The sequence below is a fragment of the Dipodomys merriami genome, unplaced genomic scaffold, assembly GCF_024711535.1.
Source record: "Dipodomys merriami isolate MVZ:Mamm:240054 unplaced genomic scaffold, mDipMer1.0.p SCAF_10, whole genome shotgun sequence".
NCBI classification, from domain to species: Eukaryota; Metazoa; Chordata; class Mammalia; order Rodentia; family Heteromyidae; genus Dipodomys; species Dipodomys merriami.
The window spans coordinates 8,190,949-8,217,283 of NW_027202271.1; the positions used below are offsets into that span (position 1 = coordinate 8,190,949).

General features: G+C 40.2%; 2 protein-coding genes and 1 pseudogene across 4 annotated transcripts in view; 2 read left to right on the forward strand and 1 right to left on the reverse strand.

The window, feature by feature from the left end:
- Pphln1 (periphilin 1) overlaps nucleotides 1–26,335 on the forward strand; it is a 148,555-nt gene that overhangs the window by 28,321 nt on the left and 93,899 nt on the right. The gene's annotated exons all lie outside the window — the stretch shown is intronic.
- On the forward strand, nucleotides 790–1,001 carry LOC138806451 (U2 spliceosomal RNA; annotated as a pseudogene).
- Nucleotides 2,990–26,322, reverse strand: Zcrb1 (zinc finger CCHC-type and RNA binding motif containing 1). 2 transcript variants are annotated; one of them, XM_070039196.1, is made up of 8 exons: nucleotides 26,148–26,322; nucleotides 24,861–24,946; nucleotides 20,151–20,179; nucleotides 15,379–15,490; nucleotides 14,902–15,009; nucleotides 9,868–9,977; nucleotides 9,694–9,769; nucleotides 2,990–8,586 (listed from the first exon to the last, which is right to left on the reverse strand). In XM_070039196.1, exons 2-8 carry the CDS (start codon nucleotides 24,942–24,944, stop codon nucleotides 8,455–8,457), a joined length of 651 nt encoding a protein of 216 aa, XP_069895297.1. In that variant the 5' UTR covers nucleotides 24,945–24,946; nucleotides 26,148–26,322; the 3' UTR covers nucleotides 2,990–8,454. The 2 variants fall into 2 exon arrangements, with proteins under 2 accessions (XP_069895297.1, XP_069895299.1); XM_070039198.1 differs by lacking the exon at nucleotides 14,902–15,009.

The window sequence follows — 26,335 nt, forward strand, 5'->3', positions numbered from 1 at the left end:
ATCCAGAACAAAGAAAATACACTTAAAGTGCCTAGAATGATCCTTGGAACATAAGAAGCACCCAGTGTAGAATACATTATCATGTTAACAGTAGCATTAGCAGTGTAAAGGAAAAATGCTCTGAAGTTATATGAAAGAAAGGTGTGCTATTTTAGAATATACCCACCTAAAATGTAAAACAATTTTTATAATTACTAAACAATGAAGATTAAGTTTCTGAAAAACACTCAATGAACAATCAATATTTAGTGAACATTCAGTAACCCAGAATTAAAGCCCATTAGGCATAGAAAACAAAATAAAAGAAGCTGGGCATCCGTTGCTCATGCCTGTAATCCTAGCCAATCAGGAGGCTGAGATCTGAGGATTGATTGAGGTTCAAAGTCAGCCCAGGCAGAAAAGTCTGTGGGACTCTTATCACCAATAAACCACTAGAAAACTGGAAGTGGCACTGTAGCTCAAGCAGTAGAGCACTGGCCTTGAGCTGAAGAGTACAGAGACAGCGCCCAAGCCCAGAGTTCAAGCCCCACAACCAAAGAAAAAAAAAGAAAAGAAACTTAAGTTTCTATATATATTACATGAAGTAGTGGTAAAGGCTCCCCAGAAGGCCTTGTCCCATGCATTAGTAGTATGTTAAAACACCATTATATCTCTTTCCAGTCTTTTGACTATCTATGATCAAATGTCACAAAGAGGAGACTGAAATCTGAGGATCAAGGTTCAATGCCAGTCATGGCAGAAAAATTCAAGAGACTCATCTCCAATTGACTAGCAAAAAGTCTGACTCAAATCCCAGTAGTTGCAAAAAGAAAGGGAAAAAAATCAAGTGTAGTTTCTGTTCTTATCAGCGTAACATCTGGTATGTCCTCTATCTTGAGGACAATATAATTTAATAAATAATTTTGGTAGTAGGAAGATCCAATAGAAAATTGCTTAGATAGCTTCATCTATTCTACAAAATAACCTGTTATAGCATTACTTCCAGGAACTGTGTACTCCACCCTTCCAACCCTCCTAGGGAATTAGAATGGTTGTAAATTAGAAAAGAAACAACAGGCTGGGAAGGTGGCTCAGTGGTAGAGCGCTTGCCTTGCATGCCTGAGACCCTGGGTTCGATTCCTCAGCACCACATAAGCAAAAAGAAAAAAGCCGGAAGTGGCACTGTGGCTCAAGTGGTAGAGCACTGGCCTTGAGCTGAAGAGCTGAGGGACAGCGCCCAGACCCAGAGTTCAGGCCCCACGACCGGACCCCCCCCCAAAAAAAAAAAAGAAAAAGAAAACAAACAACATAGACAGGTGCCAATGGCTCAAACCTGTAGGCCTAGTTACTTAGTAGGCTGAAATCTGAAGATCTTTATTCAGAGCCAACCTGGGAAGAAAAGTCCAGGTGACTCCATCTTCAAAATAACCAGTAAAAATAGCCAGACTGCAGGCATAGCTCAAGTGGTAGAGTATAAGCCAAGCAAGCAAGGTGAGTAAGCACAAGGCCCTGAGTTCAAACTCCTGTTGCAGCAAACACACATACACACACAAAAACAACAAAGTTATGTGGCTTGGTTTATTAAAACTTAGGTTTGTGTATCAAATCATTTCCTCTGAGAAACATAAATCTCATTAAGTATTTACATTTTATTATTTATTTATTTATTGTGTCCATCCTGGGACTTGATTTCAGGGCCTGGGCACTGTTCCTGAGCTTTTTGTTCAAGGCTAGTGCTCTACCACTGAGTTTGAGTCCCAGTCTCACAAAACAAAACAAAATAAACAAAAGTAAAACCAAGCTGGGTGCTGGTGGCTCACACCTGTAATCCTAGCTACTCAGGTGGCTGAGATATGAGGTCCGAACCCAGCCTGGTCAAAAAAGTCCATGAGACTCTTATCTCTAATTAACCACCAGAAAACAGGAAATAGACCTGTGGTTCAAAGTGGTAGAGTGCTAGCCTTGAGTGAAAAAAGCTCAAGAACTGTGTCAAAGTCTTGAGTTCAAGCCCCATGACTGACAAAAACACAAAATGGAGTGTAGATGAAAAATTTTGAAGAAGGTGCTTGGGTATAGTACATTTGACTTTTAAGTTTTCAGTGCTGGGGATTGAACTCAGGGCCTCATTAATGCTCAGCACTCTACCACTGAATAAAATCCCCCAATCCTAAACTAGCTGGGGTACAGCTCAAATGGTAGAAAGCCTGTCTAGTAAGTGCAAGTCTTTGAATTGAAAGCCCAGTACCACCAGGAAAAAAAATGTGATCATCTCTAATTTAAATTGACAATGGCTAAGAACATTCCACACACTTGGGGTTTGGTCTCTGATTGCAATTACATTATTAAGTAATAGTATTTTATCAATTCACTTTCAAAGGAAGTATTTGCTTTCTTCTCATGTATAGTACACATAGTCTGTGAAATAATTATAGTGAAATGACTTCTTTTTGTTCCAAAGCTCCTTTCTGAGTTCTGTTTACCTGGTGCAATCTGCTTTTGCAGGGATGAATGGAAGACTTAATGTTTCTTTTTTTTTTTTTTGGGGGGTCCGGTTGTGGGGCCTGAACTCTGGCCCTGGGCACTGTCGCTCAGCTCTTCAGCTCAAGGCTAGCGCTCTTCCACTTGAGCCACAGCGCCACTTCCGGCTTTTTTTTCTGCTTATGTGGTGCTGAGGAATCGAACCCAAGGCCTCATGCATGCAAGGCAAGTGCTCTACCACTGAGCCACCTTCCCAGCCCCAGACTTAATGTTTCTTTACACAATGTAATTTCTATTTAGTGAAAACAGATACCATTTAGAGGGTTCGCAGTAGTACACATGACCTACATAGGTTAGACCACATACTACTGTGACTCTATTGTTCCCATAAGTGGGTCTCTGTCAATTGACTTGGCTACCCAAAGGTTCCCTGGAACTTTTGCTGTTGGGATATGTAGCTTTAGAGATCCCAGAGGTCATTTCTGCCACCAAATGATGGTGTAGATTAAGGCAGTACAGAGAAAAGCAATGATGAAACCTAAAAATAAAATTTTAATTACATTAAAAATGCCAGCAGGTGTAATAGCCTGAGAGGTGGCAGTCGAACAGCTCTTTATAATTTTCAGCCAGTTTTTATATATATTATATAATACATACATAAATGTTTATATATTGTTATATAATATATTCACATATAAACATATATTATACATAAGCATATATATTATACACAAGCATGTTATATATAAATTTATATATACATGTATTTTTGTGTTTTACATATGCTATCTGTATATATGATCATATATATTAACATATGTAATTATATATAGTAATTATATAACATATAATTTGTGTATTAGATAAATATTTGTCTACATATGTGTTTATATGTATTATATATGTACACATATAATGTGTCATACATAAAGCCTTTTTCCTTATTTTTCCTTTTGAGATAGTGACTAGCTTTGTAGCTCAAAACTGTAGAATAAAGTAGAATGTAATGTCTGGCTCAAAGAATAAAACATTCTTACTACTTGATACTTGTACAATACCATGAGTATTCTAATTTCTTGAGATTTTATTCCAACCAGGTTAAGTTTCAGTGCTGGGCCGGTTGCTGGTGGCTCATGTCTGTAATCTTACCTACTCAGGAGGGTGAGATATGAGTATCACTGTTCAAAGCCAGCCTGGGTAGGAAAGACTGTGAGAATCTTATCTCCAATAAACCACTAGTAAACTGGAAGTGGTGCTATGGCTCAAGCAGTAGAGCGCTTGCCTTGAGCTGAAGAGTGCAGGACAGTGCTCAAACCCAGAGTTTCAAGCCCCAGGACCAACAACAATAACAACAAAAAGTTTCAGGGCTGGGAATGTGGCTTACTGGTAGAGTGTTTGCCTAGTCTAGTATGCATGAAGCCCTGGGTTTGATTCCTTAGTACCACATAAACAGAAAAAAGCTGAAAGTGGTAGAGCATTAGCCTTAACCACAGAGAGGCTCAGGGATAGAGCCCAAACCTGAGTTCAAGTCCCAGGACCGGCAAAAAAAAAAAAAAAAAAAGTTAATGTAATAAATTTAAAAAGGTATAAAAATCTTTTCACTGTACTATTCTTCTGTGTATTCTGTTTATGTCTATAGTTCATTTTCTATGACAGAATGTAGATTTAAGAAAATCTTTCATGTATATTAAAAAAATTATTGTAAAGGAGATATACAGAAGGGTTACAGTTATGTAAGTCAGGTAATGAGTACAATGTCACCTCTCCTGCATTTTCTCCCAGTTTTTCCCCTCTCAATCCCGTACGTACACACACACACACATTTTCTTTTTTGGTCAATTGTGGGGGTTTGAACTCAGGGTCTAAGAGCTGTCCCTAAACTTTTACTAGCTCAAGGCTAGTGCTCTACCACTTTGAGCCATAATACTACATCCAGTTTCCTGGTGGTTAATTGGAGATACAGGTTCACAGGGAGTTTTCTCTCAAGGATGGCTCTGAACCAGATCTTAGCTTCCTGAACAGCTAGGATACCAGGCATGATCCACTAGTACCCAGTTCATATATTAAAACAAAACAAAACTGATTTCAGGTTGGGAAGGTGGCTCAGTGGTAGTGGCTCAGTGCCTTGCATGCATGAGGCCCTGGGTTCGATTTCTCAGCACTACATAAGCAGAAAAAGCCGGAAGTGGGGCTGATGCTCAAGTGGTAGAATGCTAGCCTTCAGCTGAAGAGCTGAGGGACAGTGCCCAGGCTCAGAATTCAGGCCCCATGACTGACCAAAAATAAATAAATAAAATATATATGTATAAAATACTGATTTCAATTTTTGTAGTATTTCACTGATTCTGCCAGAAATATATAATTTCATTAAAAAATTTTTTTGAAGCAGTATATAACTTTGTAGTACAGACAGCCTCTATCTTGTGATCTTGTCCTAGCTCACTGAGTACTGGACTTGCAGGTGTGTGCCAAGCTATGAGACTGGAAGATTTATGATAGTGGGGCAGTTAACATTTTCATTGCCTTTGTAGGTTTCAGATCTTACTGCTTTTGTAATTAAAAAAGTAATATAAGGATGTTGTTAGAAAAGATTCTAACAGAACGGTACACAGTAGAAAATTAAAAGCTCTATAATCATATTTCATATAGCCAAGTGTTACGAGACATAGGAAGATTTGGTCATAAAGAAATGTGGTAAGAGCTGGGAATGTGGCTTAGTGGTAGAGTGCTTGCCTTTCAGGCATGAAGCTCTGGGTTCAATTCCTCTGTACCATATACCCAAAAAAGTTGGAAGTGGTGCTGTGGCTCAAGTGGTAGAGTGCTAGCCTTGAGCAAAGCTCAGGAACAGCAGCCAGGCTCTGAGTTCAAGCCCAGGACTGACCAAAAAAAAAAAAAAGGTAAATTTGTCTGACAAGGCCTAATTCCTAGAACACACAAAGACACAAAGAACTCAAGAAAACTAACTCCTCTTCTCCAAAGAATCACTTGAACTCAATTAACACATGGGCAAAGGAGCTAAGTAGAAACTTGTAAAAATGGCCTATAAACACATGAAGAATTGCCATAAAAGAAATACAAATCAAGACAACATTGAGATTCCATCTCACTGTATTCAGAATGGGCATCATCAGGAATACATGATGGTGGGGATGTGGGGGAAAAAGAAGCCTTATCACACTGTTCATGGGAATGTAATATAATGCAACCACTTTGGAAGGCAGTTTGGAGATTCCTCAAACTCTAAACATAGAACTACCCTAGGATCCAGTGATATGACTGCTGGGTATTTATCCAAAAGATTTCAAGTCAGGTTACAATACTGTTGCACACTCACAATTTACCATAGCCAAGTTATGGAAACAGCCCAGATAACTAACAATTGACCAATGGATCAGGAAAGTATGGCATGTGTGTGTGTGTGTAGATATACACACACATATATATCCAATGGAATTTTACTCATATATCAGGAAAAATAGTGTCATTTGTGGGATAATGGATGGGATCTGGAAAAATTATGTTAAGTGAAATAACAGACATAGGGTGCATATTTTCTCTCATGTGTAGAAGTTAACACATAAATTATGAATACATATGTATACACATATACAGTATCCTATGGACAGATATACACAAATTGACTAAACTGTATGTGGGGGAGAATTCCAATGGTGTAACTCCTTTGAAAAACTAATTTACAGTTTAAAAAATAAATGTCATGAAGACAAAACATGTTTTGTCAGAAAAGGTTAAGTTGAAGAGGGAGGCAGAGGAATGGAGAGAATAAGAATACAGTCATTATATTCAATATACAGATGTGAAATGGAACCAGATAACGTAGAAGGAGATGGGTAGAGTTGGGGCATGTGGCTGAAGAATGACAGAAGGGGTGACACTGATCAAGGTACATTGTACTTATGACATGTTGGATTAATAACTCCTTTGTATAACTACCTAAAGAAAATAAAAAAAAATGTGACAAATACATGAATAGTACAAACATGGTCATAAGAAACAAAGCAACCAATGGGGATTTAGCCAGAAAGTTTGGTGTGGCCACACTGAGAAGATAAAGGCACAGGTAATACAATAGAGAAATCCTGACTTACGAATGAACAGAAATGCATTTTATTTAGTGAGATACGGACACATATGAGGAGAAATAGGTGTAAGTAGTTACATCTGAGGAATAGAACTTGTTATTAACAGGACAAATAACTGAGATGTTTGGTTATAAGCTTTTTTAGAGCTTGTTTTTGGAAGCCAGGGTCTCACTACGTAGCCAAGGATGGCCTCAAACTCATACTTGGCATATGGTAGCCTAGAGGCTGCTGTAGCCCAGATTGGCTTTAGGCTTAGTGATTCTCTTCTGTCTGCTAAGTGGCTGGTGTTATAGCTGTGTGCTGTTATGCTGGTCTTCAAATCATTCTACTACCTACCTTTTATTAATGTGTTGATAATAGCATTTCACGGTATATTATTTAAAAATTAAATTTAGTTGTTTTAAAGATTAACATAGATTTCTAGTATAGGCTTTGTCAGTTATACAAAATATCAGGGACAGAAGCCGGGCGCTGGTGGCTCACGCCTGTAATCCTAGCTACTCAGGAGGCTGAGATCTGAGGATCTCGGTTCAAAGCCAGCCTGGGCAGGAGAGACCGTGAGACTCTTATCTCCAATAAACCACCAGAAAACCAGAAGTGGCGCTGTAGCTCAAGTGGTAGAGTGCTTGCCTTGAGCTGAAGAGCTGAGGGACAGCGCCCAGGCCCAGAGTTCAAGCCCCACGACTGACAAAAAATAAAATAAAAAATAAAAAATAAAAAATAAAAAAAATATCAGGGACAGAATTAATATTTTAGAATATTTACAAATGAGATATTTTGGGGACGTCAGAGCACAAAATTCATTTGTTACACATTTAATCTGAAGGTGTTTAACACACATATAGACATTTGTGTTTCCTTTTGTTACTGTGGTAACAAGTGTATTGCCATTGCACTCAGCTAGAGCCTATAGCTTGGGATGACAGGTGTGTGTCATTATGCTCAGGCATTGGCTGTGATGGAATCTCACAACTTTTATGTCTTAGCAACTTTTATGAATGGAGATGCCCTGATCTCTGACTCCCAAATAACTAGGATTACAGGCTTGACCCACCATGTCCAGACTAGTAAATATGGATTTTTGTTTTGTTTTTTTGGCTTGAACTCAGGGCCTGAACACTGTCCCTGAGCTTCTTTTGCTCAAGGCTAGAACTCTACCCCTTGAGCCACAGCACCACTTCCAGCCTTTTCTCTTTATGTGGTACTGAGTAATTGAACCTAGGGCTTCATGCATGCTAGGTAAGCATTCTACCACTAAGCCACATTCCTAGTCCCAGGATGTTTTTTCATAAGATAGAATTTTTCACCTGAAGCATCATGTTGGTGCTTTCAAGTTTTAAATAACAGAACATTTCAGATTTTGGATTTATATTTTATGGATATTCAAGCTGTATGGAGTCAATGTGAGACAGAAACATAATATTTTAAAATTATCTTAACTTTTTTTTGGTCACAGCACCACTTTCAGTTTAGGAGTCTCACGGATTTTCCTGCCTGGGCTGGCTTTGGACTGTGATCTTCATCTCAGCCTCCTGAATAGCTAAGAGGAGCCACCAGTGCCTGGTTTCACTTTTTCTTTTTTTAAAAAATAAATTCTTTTGTTTCCTCCTCCCTTTTCTTCTATTCCAGGTCTGGGAGCTATTTTTTTTAGCTTTTTTGGTAAGGCTGGTGCTCTCATTTGAGCTACAGATGCGTTTCCTAATTTTAGTGGTTAATTAGAGAAAAGTGGTTAATTGGTTAATCTCGAGGACTTTCTTGCCTGTATACACTCTTTTATAGTAAAAGTGGATTAAAAGTTCTTAGGATCAAATATTAAAAATAATCTTCAGTCCCCAACTGAAGTGAGTACTCTATTATTTTTAATTTTAAAGCTATTTACATAATAAATACCATGTTAATCACTAAGTTCTTCTTCATCACTGAAATATGCACTTTTCTTTATCCTTGGACGTCTTGAATCATCTGATGTTGAAGGACCCCCTGAGCTAGGTTTCCATTTGTTCTGTTCCTCTTCAACTTTGGCTTGCTACAATGTGATTCAGAAAATAAAGAAAACAAAACCTGTAGTTTTTATGGTGCATCAATTCAACCATGGCAAAACCATAACACAAATGCCAGCATTACCAGAACCTCTGCCCTCTCAGGTCATTCAAACAAGAAACTCTCATACTCAATTTTGTCTTATCACAATGCTAACCAAAATCACTCTAGACAATTTCTGAGAAATCTTTTTGGTTGAGCTAAACTCACCCTAGCTCTGCACAATTATATAATGAAAAACACATTTAAAATGTTATGGGGCCCTTAAAATCTAGAATGTACAAGTGAAAATTTGATTCATAAAAAGATCTTAGAGAAACAGCACTGTTGCTTCAAATTTAGGAGGTGGAGAGAAAGGTTGCTATGATGAAACGATCAGTAGAGTACATAGGAAAATAGAATTTTAATCAGGTTTCATAGTGCCTTTCATTCCATGGTACCTTGATGACTGATTCTGGTGGTATGAGATTTGAACTCAGGGCCTTGAGCTTGCTAGGCTTGAATAATACCACAGAGCCATGCCTCTAACTTTGCTTTTCATTGGTTATTTTTAGCTTTCCAACTAAGCTTGAGAGGACAGACAGGTAACTACTCTATCTAGCTATGGGGTGAGAAGGGGTCTAAGTTGAGCTCAAGGCCTAGAATGGCCTCAAACTATGATCTTCCTTGTTACCAGTTTCCCTAGGATCACTGGTATAATTTCCTATGTAAGCCACTACTGTCTAATTTGTTATTTTCAAATTTAACTTTATTTTTACATAATGTATCACCATATAGCTCAAACTGGCTTCAAACTCATGATCATCCTTTCTTGGCCTCCTAAATGTTGAGATCCCAGAAATGTACTACCACTCCTGTATATTTTTTTTCCCACTATAGGGAGCTGTATTGTTGCCTACACTGGTCTTGAACTTGTAGGCGCCCACTGTGCCTGGCTAAAAAAGTCCACTGGAACACTAGACATCAGACAGATTCTCTCTGTCTCTCTTCCCTGCAGTGCTGCAGATTGAAACCATGGCTTATACCATGCTAGGCAAGTTCTCTGTCACTGAGCTTTATCCTCAACCCTGGAACCTTTAAAAGAATGCAATACCTGGAATGCTATGGCCTGACTGAGACTGTCAAGAGCAGGATCTTCTCCTTCATCTTCACTTTCTTCTACTTCCTCACTGAGGAATTAGGAAAAAAAAAGTCAGAATGTTATCAACTATCAGGTAAGAGACAAAAGCAATATCCTAAGGTATTTATTAAGAGTAGATTCACATACATTTCTTCAGGTTCAGGAATTTTCTTTTTTTTCTTTTTTTCTTTCTTCTTTGGAGGCTCACGTTCTCCAAGCACATTTTTAGGACAGGCATAACTTAAGTGTCCACTTTCCTTTTATTTAACATCAAAAAAGAAAGGAAAAATACTGTATTTTTGGCTGTTAGAAACTTTATTATGACTAAAAAATTTCAGAATTTAAAAAATATAAAGAATATAAAAATAACTAAATGATAAAACCTATTACTAGCCAGGCACTGGTGGCTCATGTCTGTAATCCCAGCTATTCAGGAGGCTGAGATCTGGGAATCACAGCTTGAAGCCAGCCTGGGATGGAAAGTCTATGAGACTCTTATCTCCAATTAACAAAAAGCTGGAAGTGGGGCTGTGGCTCAAGTGGTAGAGTGCTAGTATTGAACAGATAAGAAGCTCAGATAAAGTGCCTGAGTTTAAGCCTCAAGACTGGCACAAACAAAACCATAAAAAAATTATTTTAAGGAAGACCTTGAATTATAATTCCCAACAAGCTACTTTGACAATTAGGGAGTATTTTAGAAGTTTCTGTAAGTAAAAGAATTATTTCTTCAAACATCTAAAATACCAAATTTCAAGAAATAAGACAATTTAAAATTACATTTTGAACTTATTATTTGATAAAATGGGGATAAAACTGTTGATTTGCAACATGTTGCCTAACTATTAAAAATGGGAGGCATGGATCAAGTGGTAAAGCACCAGCCATGAATGAAACAGCTGAGTGATAATGAGGCTCTGAGTTCAAGTTCCAGTACCAAAACAAACAAAAAAACAAGTGGAAGTTGAGGATAAAGCTCAGCAGTAGAGCATATGCCTAGTATTGAACCAGGCTGGGTTCAGTTCCTGGCACCACACAGTAATAACAACAGAAAATTACATATCCAAGTGGTATTATTTTGGATATATATAGATACACACACACACATATTGGGTTAAGTAAAATATATTAATAATTTGGATATATGTTGGGTTAAGTAAAGGATTATTATTATTATTATTTTTTTGGGTCTGGTCGTGGGGCCTGAACTCTGGGCCTGGGCATTGTCCCTCAGCTCTTCAGCTCAAGGCTAGTGCTCTACCACTTGAGCCACAGTGCCACTTCCGGCTTTTTTCTTTTTGCTTATGTGGTGCTGAGGAATCGAACCCAGGGCCTCGAGCATGCAAGGCAAGCACTCTACCACTGAGCCACCTTCCCAGCCCCTAAGTAAAGGATTATTAATTTTTCCTGTTTCATATTTTTTTACTTTTTTTTTTGTAATATTACGGGTGTTTTCCAAGGACTTATAGAAGGGCGAATATGCCCAAGGTTTATCTGTTCCTCTACCAGAAGGTGGATAGCTACAAGTTTAGGTTTGGTCAATGGCCACTGCTCCACCCAGATTGGGCTTCCCGGCTTCCACCTAAGGGGAGGTACTTGGGGGGCAGTGGCCTTTAGGATTGGGGGTGCACCCGAGCGGGTCCACTATGTTCTTCTCTGTAATTATGAAAGTTAAAAAAATCCTTTTCCTTAACTCCCTCTAGATCCTGTTTAAGCCTTTGTGCTTCTTCCCCATCCAGGATATCATCATAGGATGCTGGATGGTCTGTAGTGACCACGGCATCCATTTGTCTTAGCATGTCTTGCCCTAGTAAATTGGCAGTGAGGTTCTTTGCCACTAAAGGGCGTATCTTTCCCTGTTCTCCATCTGGGCTAGTCCGTGTCATAAGGGCAACCATCTCTTTGGACTGGGAGTTGCCCCTTACCCCCAATATTGGGGGCCCAGGTGCAAGCTTCCAGCCCAAGGACACTTCCTCCTCCCTGAGTATGGTTCGATCTGCCCCAGTGTCAATTAAGCAGTGAAACCTTTCTGCCTATGAGAATACTCATTTTAGGGCGGAATCCTAACACCAGGGGGACGGTCCAATGGGCCTGGGTCACCCTGCCATGAGGCTGCCTGGGCCCCTGTTTCATATTTTTTGAGACAGGGTTTTACTATGTAGCCTCAGAATAAGTGCTGGGATTGTTGTGGGATTATAGGCCTGTGCCACCATGACTGCCAACAGTGCTTTTTTTTTTTTTTTTTTTTTTTTAAATCAAATTGAATGTTCTTTTTAAAAAATTTAAAAAGATCTTGCCGGGCATGAGTGTCTCATACCTGTAATCCTAGCTACTCAGGAAGCTGAGATCTGAGCATCATGGTTCAAAGCTAACCCTGGTAGGAAAGGCTATAAGACTCTTATCTCCAATTAACCACCAGAAAACCAGAAGTAGTGCTGTGCTGCCTCATGTGGTAGAGTGCTCCCTTGAGCTCAAGAGCTCAGGCATAGTGCACAGACCAAAATAGACAAAAAAAAATTAAAAAAATATTTTTACTGTAAAGGCGATGTACAGAAGGGTTGTTAAATAAGATAATGAGTACATTTATTTTTGAATAGTGTTACCCCCTCCCTCCTTTTCTCCTGGTTTCCCTCCCCCCAGTGTTTCTCCCCTACCCCCCCCCCCCCCCCGGGGATTGAACTTGGGGCCTCATGCTCTTGTTTAGCTTTTTCACAAATGGGTAGCACTTTACCACTTGAGCCACACCTCCAGTCCCCATTCCTGTGTGTGTGTGTGTGTGTGTGTGCATGTGCCAATCCAGTCCCCACTCCTCTGTGTGTGTATGTGTGTGTGTGTACATGTGCCAATCCTGGGGGCTTGAACTTTGGGCCTGGATATAGCCCCTGAGCTTTTTTTTTTTTTGGGTCCGGTCTTGGGGCCTGAACTCTTGGCCTGGGCACTGTCCCTCAGCTCTTCAGCTCAAGGCTAGCGCTCTACCACTTGAGCCACAGCGCCACTTCTGGCTTTTTTCTTTTTTTGCTTATGTGGTGCTGAGGAATTGAACCCAGGGCCTCAAGGCAAGCGCTCTACCACTGAGCCACCTTCCCAGCCCCCTACCCCCTGAGCTTTTATGCTCAAGGCCAACACTCTAACACTTGAGCTATAGCTCCACTTCTGGATTTTTTGTGGTTAATTGGAGATAAGAGTCTCACAGACTTTCCTGCCCCTGGCTTTAAAACACAATCCTTAGATCTCAGCTTCCTGAGTAATTAGGATTACAGGCCTGAGCCATTGGTGCCCAATCTCATTCCTAATTTTTAAACAAAATTTAAGACTCTGGAACGGTTTCAAATCATTTATCCAGGTTTAGACAGATACAATTGACAGAACTAGTATGACTCCTGGACATTTCCTGTTCCCACTTTCATCTTACCTATTTATCCTGTTAGGTATCTTTTTGGTGGGGAGGGGAATAAGGAATTGCAGTAGGGAAATGACAGCAAGCTATGTTTTTGTTGTTGTTGTTGTTTTTCCAGTCATGGGGCTTGAACTCAGGGCCTGGGCACTGTTCTTGAGCTTCTTTTTGCTCAAGGTTAGCACTCTACCACTTGAACTACATACAGAGCCACTTCAGGTCTTCATACATGCTAGGCAAGTACTAAGCCACATTCCCAGCAAACAAGCTACTTTAAATCTTCCATGTGAGTTTGTAGCCAGGACAATTCTCCAGCCACTCATTAATACCTCCAGACTCTTAGAAACTTACAACTATGAAACTTAGGCTAAAATTCTTTTGGCATCATAGGCATTATACAAAACTGTTTTAAGGTTCTCTCTCCACCTCTCCTCCCCTCACCTTCCCACCCTCTTTCTCTCTATCTCTGTGTCTCTGTCTCTCTATCCCTCCTTTGAACTGTAAACCAAACTCCTATCTTCCCAAGTTCTTGGAATACAGGTATGTTACCACCCCCTAGCTTTTATTTATTTTAAACTTTTTTGTTGTTGTTGGTCATGGGGCTTGAACTCTGGGCCTGGGCACTATCCCTCAGCTCTTCAACTCAAGTCGAGTGCTCTACCACTTGAGCCACAGTGTCACTTTCTCTGGTGTTCTGAGTGGTTTATTGGAGATAAGAGTCTCATGGACTTTCCTGCCGGGGCTGGCTTTGAACTTCGATCCTCAGATCTCAGCCTCCTGAGTAGCTAGTATTACAGGCATAAGCCACACCGATGCCTACCACACTCACCCCCACCCCCACTTCCTTGGCTTTTTGGTTTTTTTTTTTGTTGGTTGTGGGCCTGAACTCTGGGCCTGGGCACTGTCCCTCAGCTCTTTAGCTCAAGCTTATTGCTCTACCACTTGAGCCACAGCACCACTTCCAGCTTTTTCTGCTTCTATGGTGCTGAAGAATCAAACCCACGGCCTCATGCATGCAAGGCAAGCACTGAACCACCTTTCCAGCCCTTCATTGGCTTTTATTTATTATCTTTTCCAATCACCAAAACTTTAAGTGGCTAACAGACAATCAGGAGGAGAATTAGAAAATGTGGACATAGTTTAGCCAGAAAATATTAGCTTCATATCTTACAATGGGTCCCATGATGACACTGTATCTATCTTAGATATATGTTACAGAAAACAGGCACTATCCTTGACAAGAATTTGTAAGTTACTAAAATATTTTAAGACAATGAGACAAATAATTATTCTAAGACTGGTTAGAAAATGATTTTAAAGATTTAGAACCTGAAGAACAACAGTGTATGACCCAACCTAGATTATCTTGACATACATTTCAATGAAATTTACCAAAGTAATACAATTTTTATAACCTGGGTTTAGCCAGCCACCCAGCAATTCTGATGAGCACCAATTAAAAAAAATGCTGTTGCTGCTGGGTGCTGGTGGCTCACACCTGTAATCCCTGCTATTCAGGAGGCTGAGATCTGAGGATTGTGGCTGGAAGCCAGCTGGGCAGGAAAACGAGTAGGACTCTTACTAACCATCAGAAAACCAGAAGTGGAGCTGTGGCTCAAAGTGATAGAGCACTAGCCTTGAGCAAAAAGAAAGAAAGGAAGAAAGGAAGGGAGGAAGGAAGGAAGGAAAGTAGGAAAGTAAGCTCAGAGATGGTGTCCAGGCCTGAGTTCAAGCCCCATGCTGTGGAAAATACCTTCAACTGTGGACCATTAAGTTTTAGGTTCACTCACCCCACATTCGTAACACTTCGATTTATCAAAGTAGTTTCGCCTTCGGATGAACTCAGCTGCTCTTCCATTGTCAATAGCAATGCTTGCCTTTATCACTCTACCAAATAACTAAGCCAGAGAAAAACGTAAATGTATGGGAATGTATTTAATGGAAACCTAAAACTAGTTATTTAATCCTGCTTGCTCATATCTTCAATTCGATTTTATTTCTTGGGTTATTTGAGTAATTGTTTTGTATGTGTAATAAACTCTATAGTGCTGTTTTTTTTCTTTGTTTTGTTTTACCAATATTGTGGGAAGCTAGTATAACTTTGATATCTCTTTTTAGTCCCCCCCCCCCCATAAGTTACAAATCCTCTTACTCTATACTCATCACACTTGGCTCTCCTGTATCTCAACTTTTTTATTTTTATTTTTTTGCCTGGATAAGAACAAAGGCTTTTGGGTTGAAAACCTTTATGAGAATGAGTCACTTACCTGTTTGTTGTTAATTGCTCTGGTGCAGTTTTGTGCAGAGTCTTTATCCAAAAATAAAATAAATGCAACCCCTTTACTTCGCCTAGTATCTTTATCTTTCATTATAGTAACCCTTAAAACATAAATGAAGAGTCAGTTACACACAAGGTAGAAACAACTAAGACAGATACTAAGCTGGCTGCTGGTGGCTCATGCCGGTAATCTTAGCTACTCAGGAGGCTTGAGATCTGAGTAGTAGTTTGAAGCCAGCCAGGGCAGGAAAGTCTGTGAGACTCTTATCTCCAATAAACTACTCAGAGGAAGTTAGAAGTGGTGCTGTGGCTCAAGTGGTAGAGTGTTAGCCTTGAACAAAAAAAGCTCAGAGAAAATGCCCAGACCCCGAGTTCAAGTCCCATGACTGGAAAAAAAAAGATATTAACAACTCCTTGGGAAACTCAAGTCTTAAAAAGCTAAATAATAAGATGTTTAGAAAGTAAGAGATTAGGGCTGGGAAGGTGGCTCAGTGGTAGAGTGCTTGCCTTGCATGTCTGAGGCCCTGGGTTCGATTCCTCAGCACCATATAAGAAAAAAGAAAAAAGCCGGAAGTGGCGCTGTGGCTCAAGTGGTAGAGTGCTAGCCTTGAGCTGAAGAGCTGAGGGACAGCGCCCAGGCCCAGAGTTCAGGCCCCACGACCAGACCCCCCCCCCAAAAAAAAAAGAAAGTAAGAGAGATTAATAATACATTTAAGTAACCTTTCTTCAGTATCGTGGGATAACAAAGAACAAAGATGGTATTTTTCAGTATAGAGTGTTTGTGTAAGCATGCATAGGGCTCAGTGTTAAAACTCAAGTATCAATCAAAAAAAGAAAGGGAAAAAGAAAAAAGAAAAGCTGTGTCCTGGTGGCTACTTAGAAGGCTGAGATCTGAGGATTGTTGTATATCCAGTACTGGCATGGAAAAATAAAAAGAATAGGGGCAGGGAAGGTGGCTCAGTGGTAGAGCGCTTGCCTTGCATGCCTGAGGCCCTGGGTTGGATTCCTCAGCACCACATAAGCAAAAAGAAAAAACCGGAAGTGGCGCTGTGGTTCAAGTGGTAGAGCGCGAGCCTTGAGCTGAAGAGCTGAGGGACAGCGCCCAGGCCCAGAGTTCAGGACCCATGACCAGACCCCAAAAAAATAAAATAAAATAAAAAGAATGGGAATTAGGACTGGCACTTGGCTGGGAAACTCTACTCCTTCACCATGCAAAAACATTCAAATCAAAGCTGAGGAATTCTCTTCAATACAAACAACAAAACAAAATACAAAATTATTTACTTAATTTCCCAAGAGTTTAAAGTTTGATCCTTCCTTCCTTCCTTCCTTCCTTTTTCTTCTTTTTCTTTTCTTTTAAAGAAATGTTGATTCCTTGGCTGGAATAGGGTAGGGATAAAGAGACTTTGGAACTTACTTAAAGAAAAACAGGAGCCGGGCGCTGGTGGCTCACGCCTGTAATCCTAGCTACTCAGGAGGCTGAGATCTGAGAATCGCGGTTCAAAGCCAGCCCGGGTAGGAAAGACCGTGAGACTCCTATCTCCAATAAACCACCAGAAAACCGGAAGTGGCGCTGTAGCTCAAGTGGTAGAGCGCTCGCCTTGAGCTGAAGAGCTGAGGGACAGCATCCAGGCCCAGAGTTCAAGCCCCACGACCGACAAAAAAAAAAAAAAAAAAGAAAAACAGGGCTAGAGGCCTGACTCAGTAGCATCAGGACCCAAGTTCAAATCCCAATACTATCAAAAAAACTGTATTTTCTTTCCAGGTGCTGGTGGCTTACATGTATAATCCTAGCTATTTAAGAGACTAGGGATCACAGTCCAGAGCCAGCCTGAGCAGGAAAGTCTGTGAGACTCATCTCCAATTAACCATAAAACCTAGAAGTGTAGCTATGGCTCAAGTGATATAGTGCTAGCCTTGAGCAAAAAAGCTCAGAACAGTGCCCAGACTCTGAATTCATGCTCCAGGACTGCCACACTCACACCCACAAAATCACTAATGAGGGCCAGATGGACACTATATATCTCTGGCTGTGATGCCCTGAAATGGATACAGCTTGTATTAAGAATATTAGCCAAGAAAATACAACAGAAATCTAATCATAACGAACATCAGTTAAACAAAACAGAAAAAATAGGGGAAGGTGGCTGTATTCTTTTTTTTTTTTTTTGGTCATGGGGCTTGAATTCTGGGCCTGGGTACTGTCCCTTAGATCTTCGGTTCAAGGCTAGTGCTGGACCACTTGAGACACAGTGCCACTTCCAGTTTTCTGGTGTTTTATTGGAGGTAAGAGTCTCACGGACTCTCCTGCCCGGGCTAGCTTTGAACCACAATCCTCAGGTCTCAACCTCCTGAGTAGCTAGGATTATAGGTGTGAGCCACCAGCACCCACTACGTTCATTAGACTCCATCTCCAAAGTAACTAGCAAAAAGCAGGGCTGAAAACATGGTTTAACTGGTAGAGCACTAGCTATCCCACCCAAAAAATAATAGAATGAAAGAACAAATGCAAAGCAAAACAAAGCAAAGAAGGCTAAACCAGACACTGGTGGCTTATCTCTATCCACTCAGGAGGCTGAGATGTGAGCATCCAGGTAGAAGCCAGCCTGGTCAGACAAAATAGCTACTCTTGTCTCCAATTAATCACCAAAAAGCCAGAACTGGAGGCATGGCTCCAATGGTAGAGCACCAGCTTTGAATTAAAAAACTATGGAGCTTTGGAGGCCCTGAGTTCAAGCTCCAAATCTCCATCAAGGAAAAAAAAAAGTAAAGCAGGATAGAAAGGTAGTACTTGAGTCTAGATCAGATTATATCATCAAGGGGAAAAAATGCTATCTAGGAAATTACTAGGTCAACCAATAAAATTTAACATGGATGGCTTAATTCAATGAATAGGTACTTAGGGGGGCTGGGATGTAGCTCAGTGGCAAAGCGCTTGCTTAGCAAGTGCAATGTCCTGGGTTCGATCCCCAGTGCCAAAAAAGAAAAAACAAAAAAATAGTTAAAAAAAATGAATAGGTACTTAGGTCATGACATTTGATGTTTGTAACAAGTATAAATGTCATGACTATTCAAAATTCTGTGTACATGAAATTCTGCACACCCAGAAGCATTTTTGATAATGACATATAATAGCCAAAACAGATTAAAAGTTAACAATTTTTAAGATACAAATGAATTTTATTTAATATAATTCTTGCAAAGCTAGAAGAAAAATATATAGTCAGGATGCTCTTGAGCTGGAGGCACGGCTCAAATGGCAGAGCTTGAGGCGCCCAAAAAGAAAAACAAAAACAAAACAAATATGCTCTAAAGCTTACTCCACAATGTAGAATGAGTGTAAGATATAGTTAGAATGTTTTTACTCCTTTGCCCTTTAGTGTAGTCGCTTGAGTAAATGACAACCTCAAATTCTTCTAATCCTCCTGAATTCTTGGCCCCATTATCATTCATTACCATTTTTGTTTGTTTCTAGAGATATCTACGCTTTCTACAAAGGATATAGTCTATATTTATCAGTCTCATAAATGCTTTTTAAGTCATACACACTGATAAATTAAATTTTGTTGTTAATTGATAAATGGCAATCTATTTATAGTATTCTTGATAACACGTTCTAATGAAGGTTGATGTCTTTATTCACTTACAAAGGGGTTTCAATTCAATAATCCATAAAAACAGTGCATGGTTTTTGTTTTGCTTTCTTTTCTGGTGCTGGTCCTGGGGCTTGAACTCCGGGACCTGAGTGCTGACCCTTAACTTTAGTTTTTGCTCAAGGCTAGCACTAGCTTTAAACATGATCCTTAGATCTCAGTCTCCTGAGTAACTAAGGTTATAAATGTGAGGCACAGGTGGCCGGCAAGAACAATACATCTTGATCCACGTCATCCCTTCCATTGTTCCACCCCATCTCTCACTGTTTAACATTAAATGAAACAGGTTCTCACCACGTAGCACAGGCTGGCTCTAGATCCTGAATTCTAGGATTTAGAGGTATTCACCACTATACCTAGTGAGTCTTTTCATTTCTTTATTTTTTATTTCTCTCAGTTTTGGGACTTGAACTCAGGGCCTGGGTGCTGTCCCTGAGCACTTTTGCTCAAGATTAGCATTCTACTACTTTGAGCCACAGCGTTACTTCCAGTTTTCTGGTTTTAACTGGACATAAGAATCTTGTGGGCTTTTCTGACTGGGCTGGTTTTGAACTGCGATCCTCAGATCTCAGCCACTTGAGTAGCTAGGGTTATAGGGGTGACTCACCAATGTCAGACCCTTGAGAGTCTTACACAGGATAACAATATTAGTAAGAAAATAGTAAGAGATTATGAAGATTATTTAAATAAATTGTGATATACAAAGCAATACCAAAAAACAAGTTTTTTTTTTGGTCAGTCGTGGGGTTTGAGCACTGTCCCTATGTTCTTCAGCTCAAGGTGAGCACTCTACCACTTGAGCCACAGCGCCACTTCTGGTTTTCTAGTGGTTTAATGGAGATAAGAGTCTCAGGGATTTTCTTGCCTGGGCTGGCTTTGAACCATTATCCTTAGATCTCAGCCTCCTGAGTAGCTAGGATTATAGGGGTGAGCCACCGGCACCCGGCTAAATTAAATTTTTATAGTACCCTAAAGACCATTCGTAAAATAGAATCAAGTTAAAAAAACAAAACTGCCATATAAAGTCTTGAAAAGTCTACATGTTTATGTATGTAGAAAAGCATCAAAAACACACAAAAAACATATATCTTATAATGTGAATACTTACTTCACAACTTTGCCATACTTGGAAAAGATCTGAAACAAAAGACCACATAATAGTTTATAATTTAATATTATTTGTCTTTAAAAAAATTTTTTTTGAGACTGGGTCTTGCCATGGAGCCCAGGATGGATGTCAGTTTGCTTCAGCCTCCCAAATGCTATTATTGCAGGTGTGTACTATCATACCTAGCATAATTTATAACTTACATACAATGACTACATTCTCATATATATATATATATATACACACACACACACACACACATACATATATGTGTATGTATTCATATGTGCATATACAATGACCCAATTCAATACTGAGTTATATAGCCCAAATATATATTATTTATGTTTTAGCCAGGATTTTCGTATAACAACTTAAATGATGGAGAAAGAAAACCACTGCTGGCTCCTCATGTGGGAAATGGGAGCTACTAAAGTCTCCTCAAAATGTATTTCTGATACAAACATAGTATTTAGAACAAGTAATGAATGATTTAAGGAAATGTATCTCATGTTTGTAAGTTTTCTCCTCATATAGTCAAAATCTGCAGTTTATACATAATGACCAAATTCTTTGCTATATTTTATGAAAACCAAATTAGCCTTCTGTTTATACAAGAAATATTTTCTACACTTAGAAGGCTGTGACAGAATTGTGAGTTCAAGCCCAGCCTGGGTAATTAGCGAGTCCCTATCTCAACACACACACACACACACACACACACACACACACACACACACACACACACACACACACACACACACACACACACACACACACACACACACACACACACACACACACACACACACACACACACACACACACACACACACACACACACACTTTTCTAGGTGACAAGACTATTCTTGTTATTAGAATCTTATATCTTATATACCTGCATCAGCTTCTAATGTTTTCTTTTTTGGTGCCAGTTATGGGGCTTGTACTTGACCTGGGTGCTGTGTCTAAGCTTATTTGTTGAAGGCTACAGCTTTACCATGTGAGCCAATTCTAGCTTTTTTGGAAGTTTATTGGAGGTAAGAGTCTGATGGAATTTCCTGCTTAGGCTGGCTTTCTTGAACCACGATCCCCAGATCTCAGCCCCTTGAGTAGCTAAGATTACAGGTGTTGGATACCAGCACTTACTTTCCAAGTTTTTCAAAACAAGGGCATGGACTCACAGGAAAAAACAAAACCAAACAAACCAAAAATATCCAAAAATCTTTACACGTGTTATAGATTCAAGGCATCTCTATGGCAACTATCAACTCCTCCATAGCTCCAGCTAAACTTTGTGCTTCAGTTATTAATATTGTGGAATATCACTATTGCTTTTCTCTGTTCATGGTGTAAACTATTACTTCTAAGCAGACCTTAGACTACTTATACATATGTATATGAACTTGTAATGGAAAATCCATTTCTGGTGAGTGGAGTAGTGAAAAGCCTGTCATCATAGCACTAAGGAAGCTGAGGTAGGATCATGAGTTGCATGCCGGCCTGCCACTTCCAGCTTTTTCTGTTTATGTGGTACTGAGGAATTGAACCCAGGGCTACATACGTGCATGTTAGGCAAGCACTCTACCACTAAGCCACATTCTCAGCCACCATACTCTTATCTTGAGAGAGGAAAAAAAGAAGAAAAATCCCATTTCATAGATCTCCATCCTCTGACCTTTTCTTCCCTTTTACTTCTACATCTGCACCCTAAGCCATCTCATCTGTTGCTACAATTTCAGCCAGTATCTATCTATACACTTATAGTTCTTATTATATCATGTTCTGTGGGAAAGTCTTTCAGAATACCCTAATATAAACAATCAACAACAATAAAATTCTGAGGTCTTTGAATAGTTGTATAATGCTGCAATTAAGCAATAATTGGTCTCTGATGTTAGTAATACTGGAGGCACAGGACCAGAAATTTCTCTCCCTCTCCCTCCTTTTTCTTTTTCTTTGGTACTCATCCTGATGCTTCAAATCAGGCTCTAGGCACTGTCCCTGAGCTTTGGTGCTCAAGGCTAGTGCTCTCCATTTCCTGTTTTTTTGGTAGTTAATTGATGAGATTAGAGTCTCATGAGCTTTCCTGTACTGGCAGCTTCAACCTTTTGCCCTCCAATCTCAGCCTTCTGAGTAGCTAGGATTATAAGCATGAGCTACTAGGGCTGGGAAGGTAGCTCAGTGGTAGAGCGCTTGCCTTGCATGCATGAGGCCCTGGGCTCAATTTCTCAGTACCACATAAGCAAAAGGAAAAAAAGCCGAAGTGGCGCTGTGGCTCAAGTGGTAGAGCGTTAACCTTGAGTTGAAGAGCTGAGGGACAGCGCCCAGGCCCAGAGTTCAGGCCCCATGACTGGAGCCCCCCCCCCCCCAAAAAAAAAATCAAATAAGCATGAGCTACTGGTACCTGGCCGGACCAGTAATTTCTAATAGCAGTCTCCCCATGCAGTCATTGAATTATGATCCTCCTAGCTCAGCCTTTCAAGTGCTAGGATTATAGGCATGATTACAATACCTGGACAAATTTGGCTTTTTCAGATTTTACGTGGCTTCTTTCTCTTTAATACCATGTCTTTTGTACACTAATGTATTTAGCATATAGTAAGAATTCAATATATTAAGGTTTTTTTTTTGGAGGGGGGGGCTGGGTACAAGTGGCTTATCTCTGTAATCCTGGCTATTTAGGAGTCTGAGATCTGAGGATCGATGTTTCAAGCTAGTCTGGGCAGGAAAGTATTTGAGTCTCCAATTAACCAGCAAAAAGCCAGAAGTGGAGCTGTGGATCAAGTGGTATAGCACTAAACTATTCTTGAGCAAAAAAAGACCAAGGACAATGCTCAGGCTCTGAGTTAAAGCCCTAGTTTTTTCTCTTTCTCTCTCTCTTTTTTTTCTATCTCTCTCTCTCTTTCTTCTCTCTCTCTCTCTCTCTCTCTCTCTCTCTCTCTCTCTCTCTCTCTCTCTCTCTCTCACACACACACACACACACACATGCAAATCTCTTGTTTTTTTCGGTGATGCATTGAACCCAGGGCCTCATGCTTGCTTGGCAAGTACTCTACTACTCAAACTTCATCCTCCACACCTTTTTCCTTTTCTTTCCTTCCTTCCTTTCTTCCTTTCTTTCTTTCTCTCTCTCTCTCTCTTTCTCTCTCTCTCTCTCTCTCTCTCTCTCTCTTTCTTTCTTTCTTTTTTTGAGATAGGGTCTCATTTGTTTGCCCAGGCTGGTCTCAAACTTGTTATCTTACCTTCACTTTCTGAGTAGCTGGAAATACAGACCACCACTATTTCTTAATTCTATTGAGAAATAGTAAATTTTTCTCCTGTTCTTTGAAGCTCAAACTATCTCAACCAAAGTACTACGTATAACATATGCAGGAATCTCTTTAAATCTATGCAAAGAATTCATATTCTTTTTTTCCAGTTCCTCTCAACCACCCATCTACAGGACAAATGTAAGGTAACAAGGTAAAAAAACATGCCAGAAGAAATTCCACCTCCTCCCATCACTCTTATCCTGAACTAAAAACAAAATAATGAAACTGTGTAGCAGCTTCCTCTCTCCATATATGTATACACACACACACACATACACACACACTAGGATACACATACTTCCTTAACCTGACAGGGAAGGGAGCAACTTGCTCTTATCAGTCTATTCCTCCAAAACTTCCACTCTATTACCAGTTTAAAAGCCAATTAAGCAAGCAGGAAGAATTAGCCTATCACAATGGTTCCTACTTCATTATGCTAGTTGAATCTTGTGGTTATTGGATTTTTAAAATTTTATTTATTTATTTTTTTGGCTGGTCGTGGGGCCTGAACTCCGGGCCTGGATGCTGTCCCTCAGCTCTTCTGCTCAAGGCTAGCATTCTCTACCACTTGAGCCACAGCGGCCACTTCCGGCTTTTTCTGCTTATGTGGTGCTGAAGAATCAAACCCAGGGCCTCGCATGCAAGGGAAGCACTCTCCCACAGAGCCACTTTCCCAGTCCCTGTTTATTAGACCTTATTCTCTTTGTCTTGGCTTTTTGAGATAAGCCCAAGGTGGCCTTGAATTCAATCTCTGGAGTGCTAGGATTATATCTACCTAGCCCAGGTTATCTTCTGTGTTTATGAAACTTGCTATTCCCCATAAAACCACAGTAAGTTCTCTTTGGAAATTATAGGTTTGTAATTTTTTCACTTATCTGTATTTATAATAGATGTTTTTGATTTTGTTTCTTTTTTTTTTTTTTTTGGTCTGGTCGTGTGGCCTGAACTCTGGGCCTGGGTGCTGTCCCTCAGCTCTTCAGCTCAAGGCTAGCGCTCTACCACTTGAGCCACAGCACCACTTCCGGCTTTTTTTATTTTTGCTTATGTGGTGCTGAGGAATCGAACCCAGGGCCTCATGCATGCAAGGCAAGTGCTCTACCACTGAGCCATCTTCCCAGCCCCAATGTTTTTGATTTTGATGGCACAAGTACATTATAATGTACCTATTAAGAATTTTAACCAGAAAAATCTACTCGCTTAAATAACAGGCTTGAGCCACATCTACTTCTTGCTTTTTGCTAGTTAACTGGAGATTTTTCTGACCAGTCTGATTTTAACTTCAGTCCTCAGATCTCAGTCTTTCTATTCCCTTCTCAGGATATAGAATACTACTGGCTTACATTAATTCTCTTTCTTAAATAATTTAGTAGATTTGTGTACTAATAGTGAAACTTACCCGATATAAGTCATTGTTTGTCAGGGAGAAAGGCAAGTTGGACACATACACAGTGCTCTTACTCGGGGCCAAGCCACCACTCATTTCTGAAATAGAAATCAATTCATAAGCATTTTTAAAGTAGACATTCCTAAATTGACATGAAATCAAATACTGAAAAATCACTGATTTAATTAAGGCTGACTTTCACACCCTGCTTACATTTTCAGATTGAGTGGTTTAAGGAATTTCTTTTCCCAAGCCACAGTTCTGACCTTTTTAGTAGAGGGCTATTTGGGCTCTGAGAGAAGTGTTTGTTTGTTGTTGTTGTTGTTTTTGCTAGGCCTGGGGCTGAAACACAGGGCCCTGGCACTGTCCCTGAAATCTTTTTTTTTTTCCTCAAGGCTAGCACTTTACCACTAGAGCCACAGCACCACTTCTGGCCTTTTCTGTTTATGCAGTACTGAGGAATTGAACCCAGGACTTCATTCATGCTAGGCAAGCACCCCAACACTAATTAACATTCCCATCTGGAAGAAGGTTTTATTTTGAAACTAGATAAAGGAAAAACCCTGAGGCTATTCTTTCAAGTTTCTAAGGCCTAGAGCTAGAAGGTGCTTCCTAACCCACTCACACATCAAATGAGAGAGAGCCTGAACTACTGATTTTTGCTAATTTTTAGTTCTAATGATATATATATGTATATAATATTATATAATATTGTGGGGTGATGCTAAGAGAAAAATTTAGTTTCACATCTTGACAATGTAAAGTTCTTTGAAATTCTTCATTTTGGATGTTATCACCAACTTACGAAACGAGAGTTAGGCTCTGGTGGCTCATGCCTGAAATCCCAGCTACTCAGGAGGCTAAGTTCTGAGGATCGTGATTCGAAATAGAGAAAGAAGGAAAAGTCCCTGGAAGTCTTATATCCAATTATCTACCCCAAACCCCCAGCATTGGGGAAAAAAAAGCTCTGGGACAGAGCCCAGACCGTGAATTCAAGTCCTAGGACAGGCGCGCGCTTGCACTTGCACACACACACACACACACACACACACACACACACACACAGAGCTTGTCAATTTGCGCAGTAGTTTGGAAAATTGGCTTAATGCTTGGAGGTGAGTAGTGGGGAAGATTACTTTGGAAACCAATCAACATCCGTAGCTTTTTTTTTTTTTTTTTAGTATCTCGTGCAGGTTACAGGTCAATTGCCTGGAATAAAAGGGGTGACGGAGGAGAAGCATATCCTTCGGGCTGGTGAGGGCCCGGGGTTAAGGCCGTAAGAGCAGAGGAGGCTTTTACCTTCAGGCGGGGGCAAGTCCGGATAACCGAAGAAAGGCCTAGGCTAAGATGGGGCTCAACCCCGACAGTGCCACCAGCCTTGCAGAAGTTTAAGCATCTCAGGTCCTGGAAGGAGCGTAGCACCGAGATCTGAAAGCAGACGCCGCCTCTTCCCGGATCTCAAGAAACCCGGGGTTCTGGGGGCCGGC

Coding starts and splice junctions, on each gene's coding strand:
- Zcrb1 (XM_070039196.1), bottom strand. CDS start 24,944: ATGAGTGGTGGCTTGGCCCCGAGTAAGAGCACTGTGTATGTGTCCAAC. Junction 15,010..15,378: donor GAGCAATTAACAACAAACAG/GTAAGTGACTCA, acceptor TCTCTGGCTTAG/TTATTTGGTAGAGTGATAAA. Junction 9,978..14,901: donor CGAAGTGTTACGAATGTGGG/GTGAGTGAACCT, acceptor GTTAAATAAAAG/GAAAGTGGACACTTAAGTTA.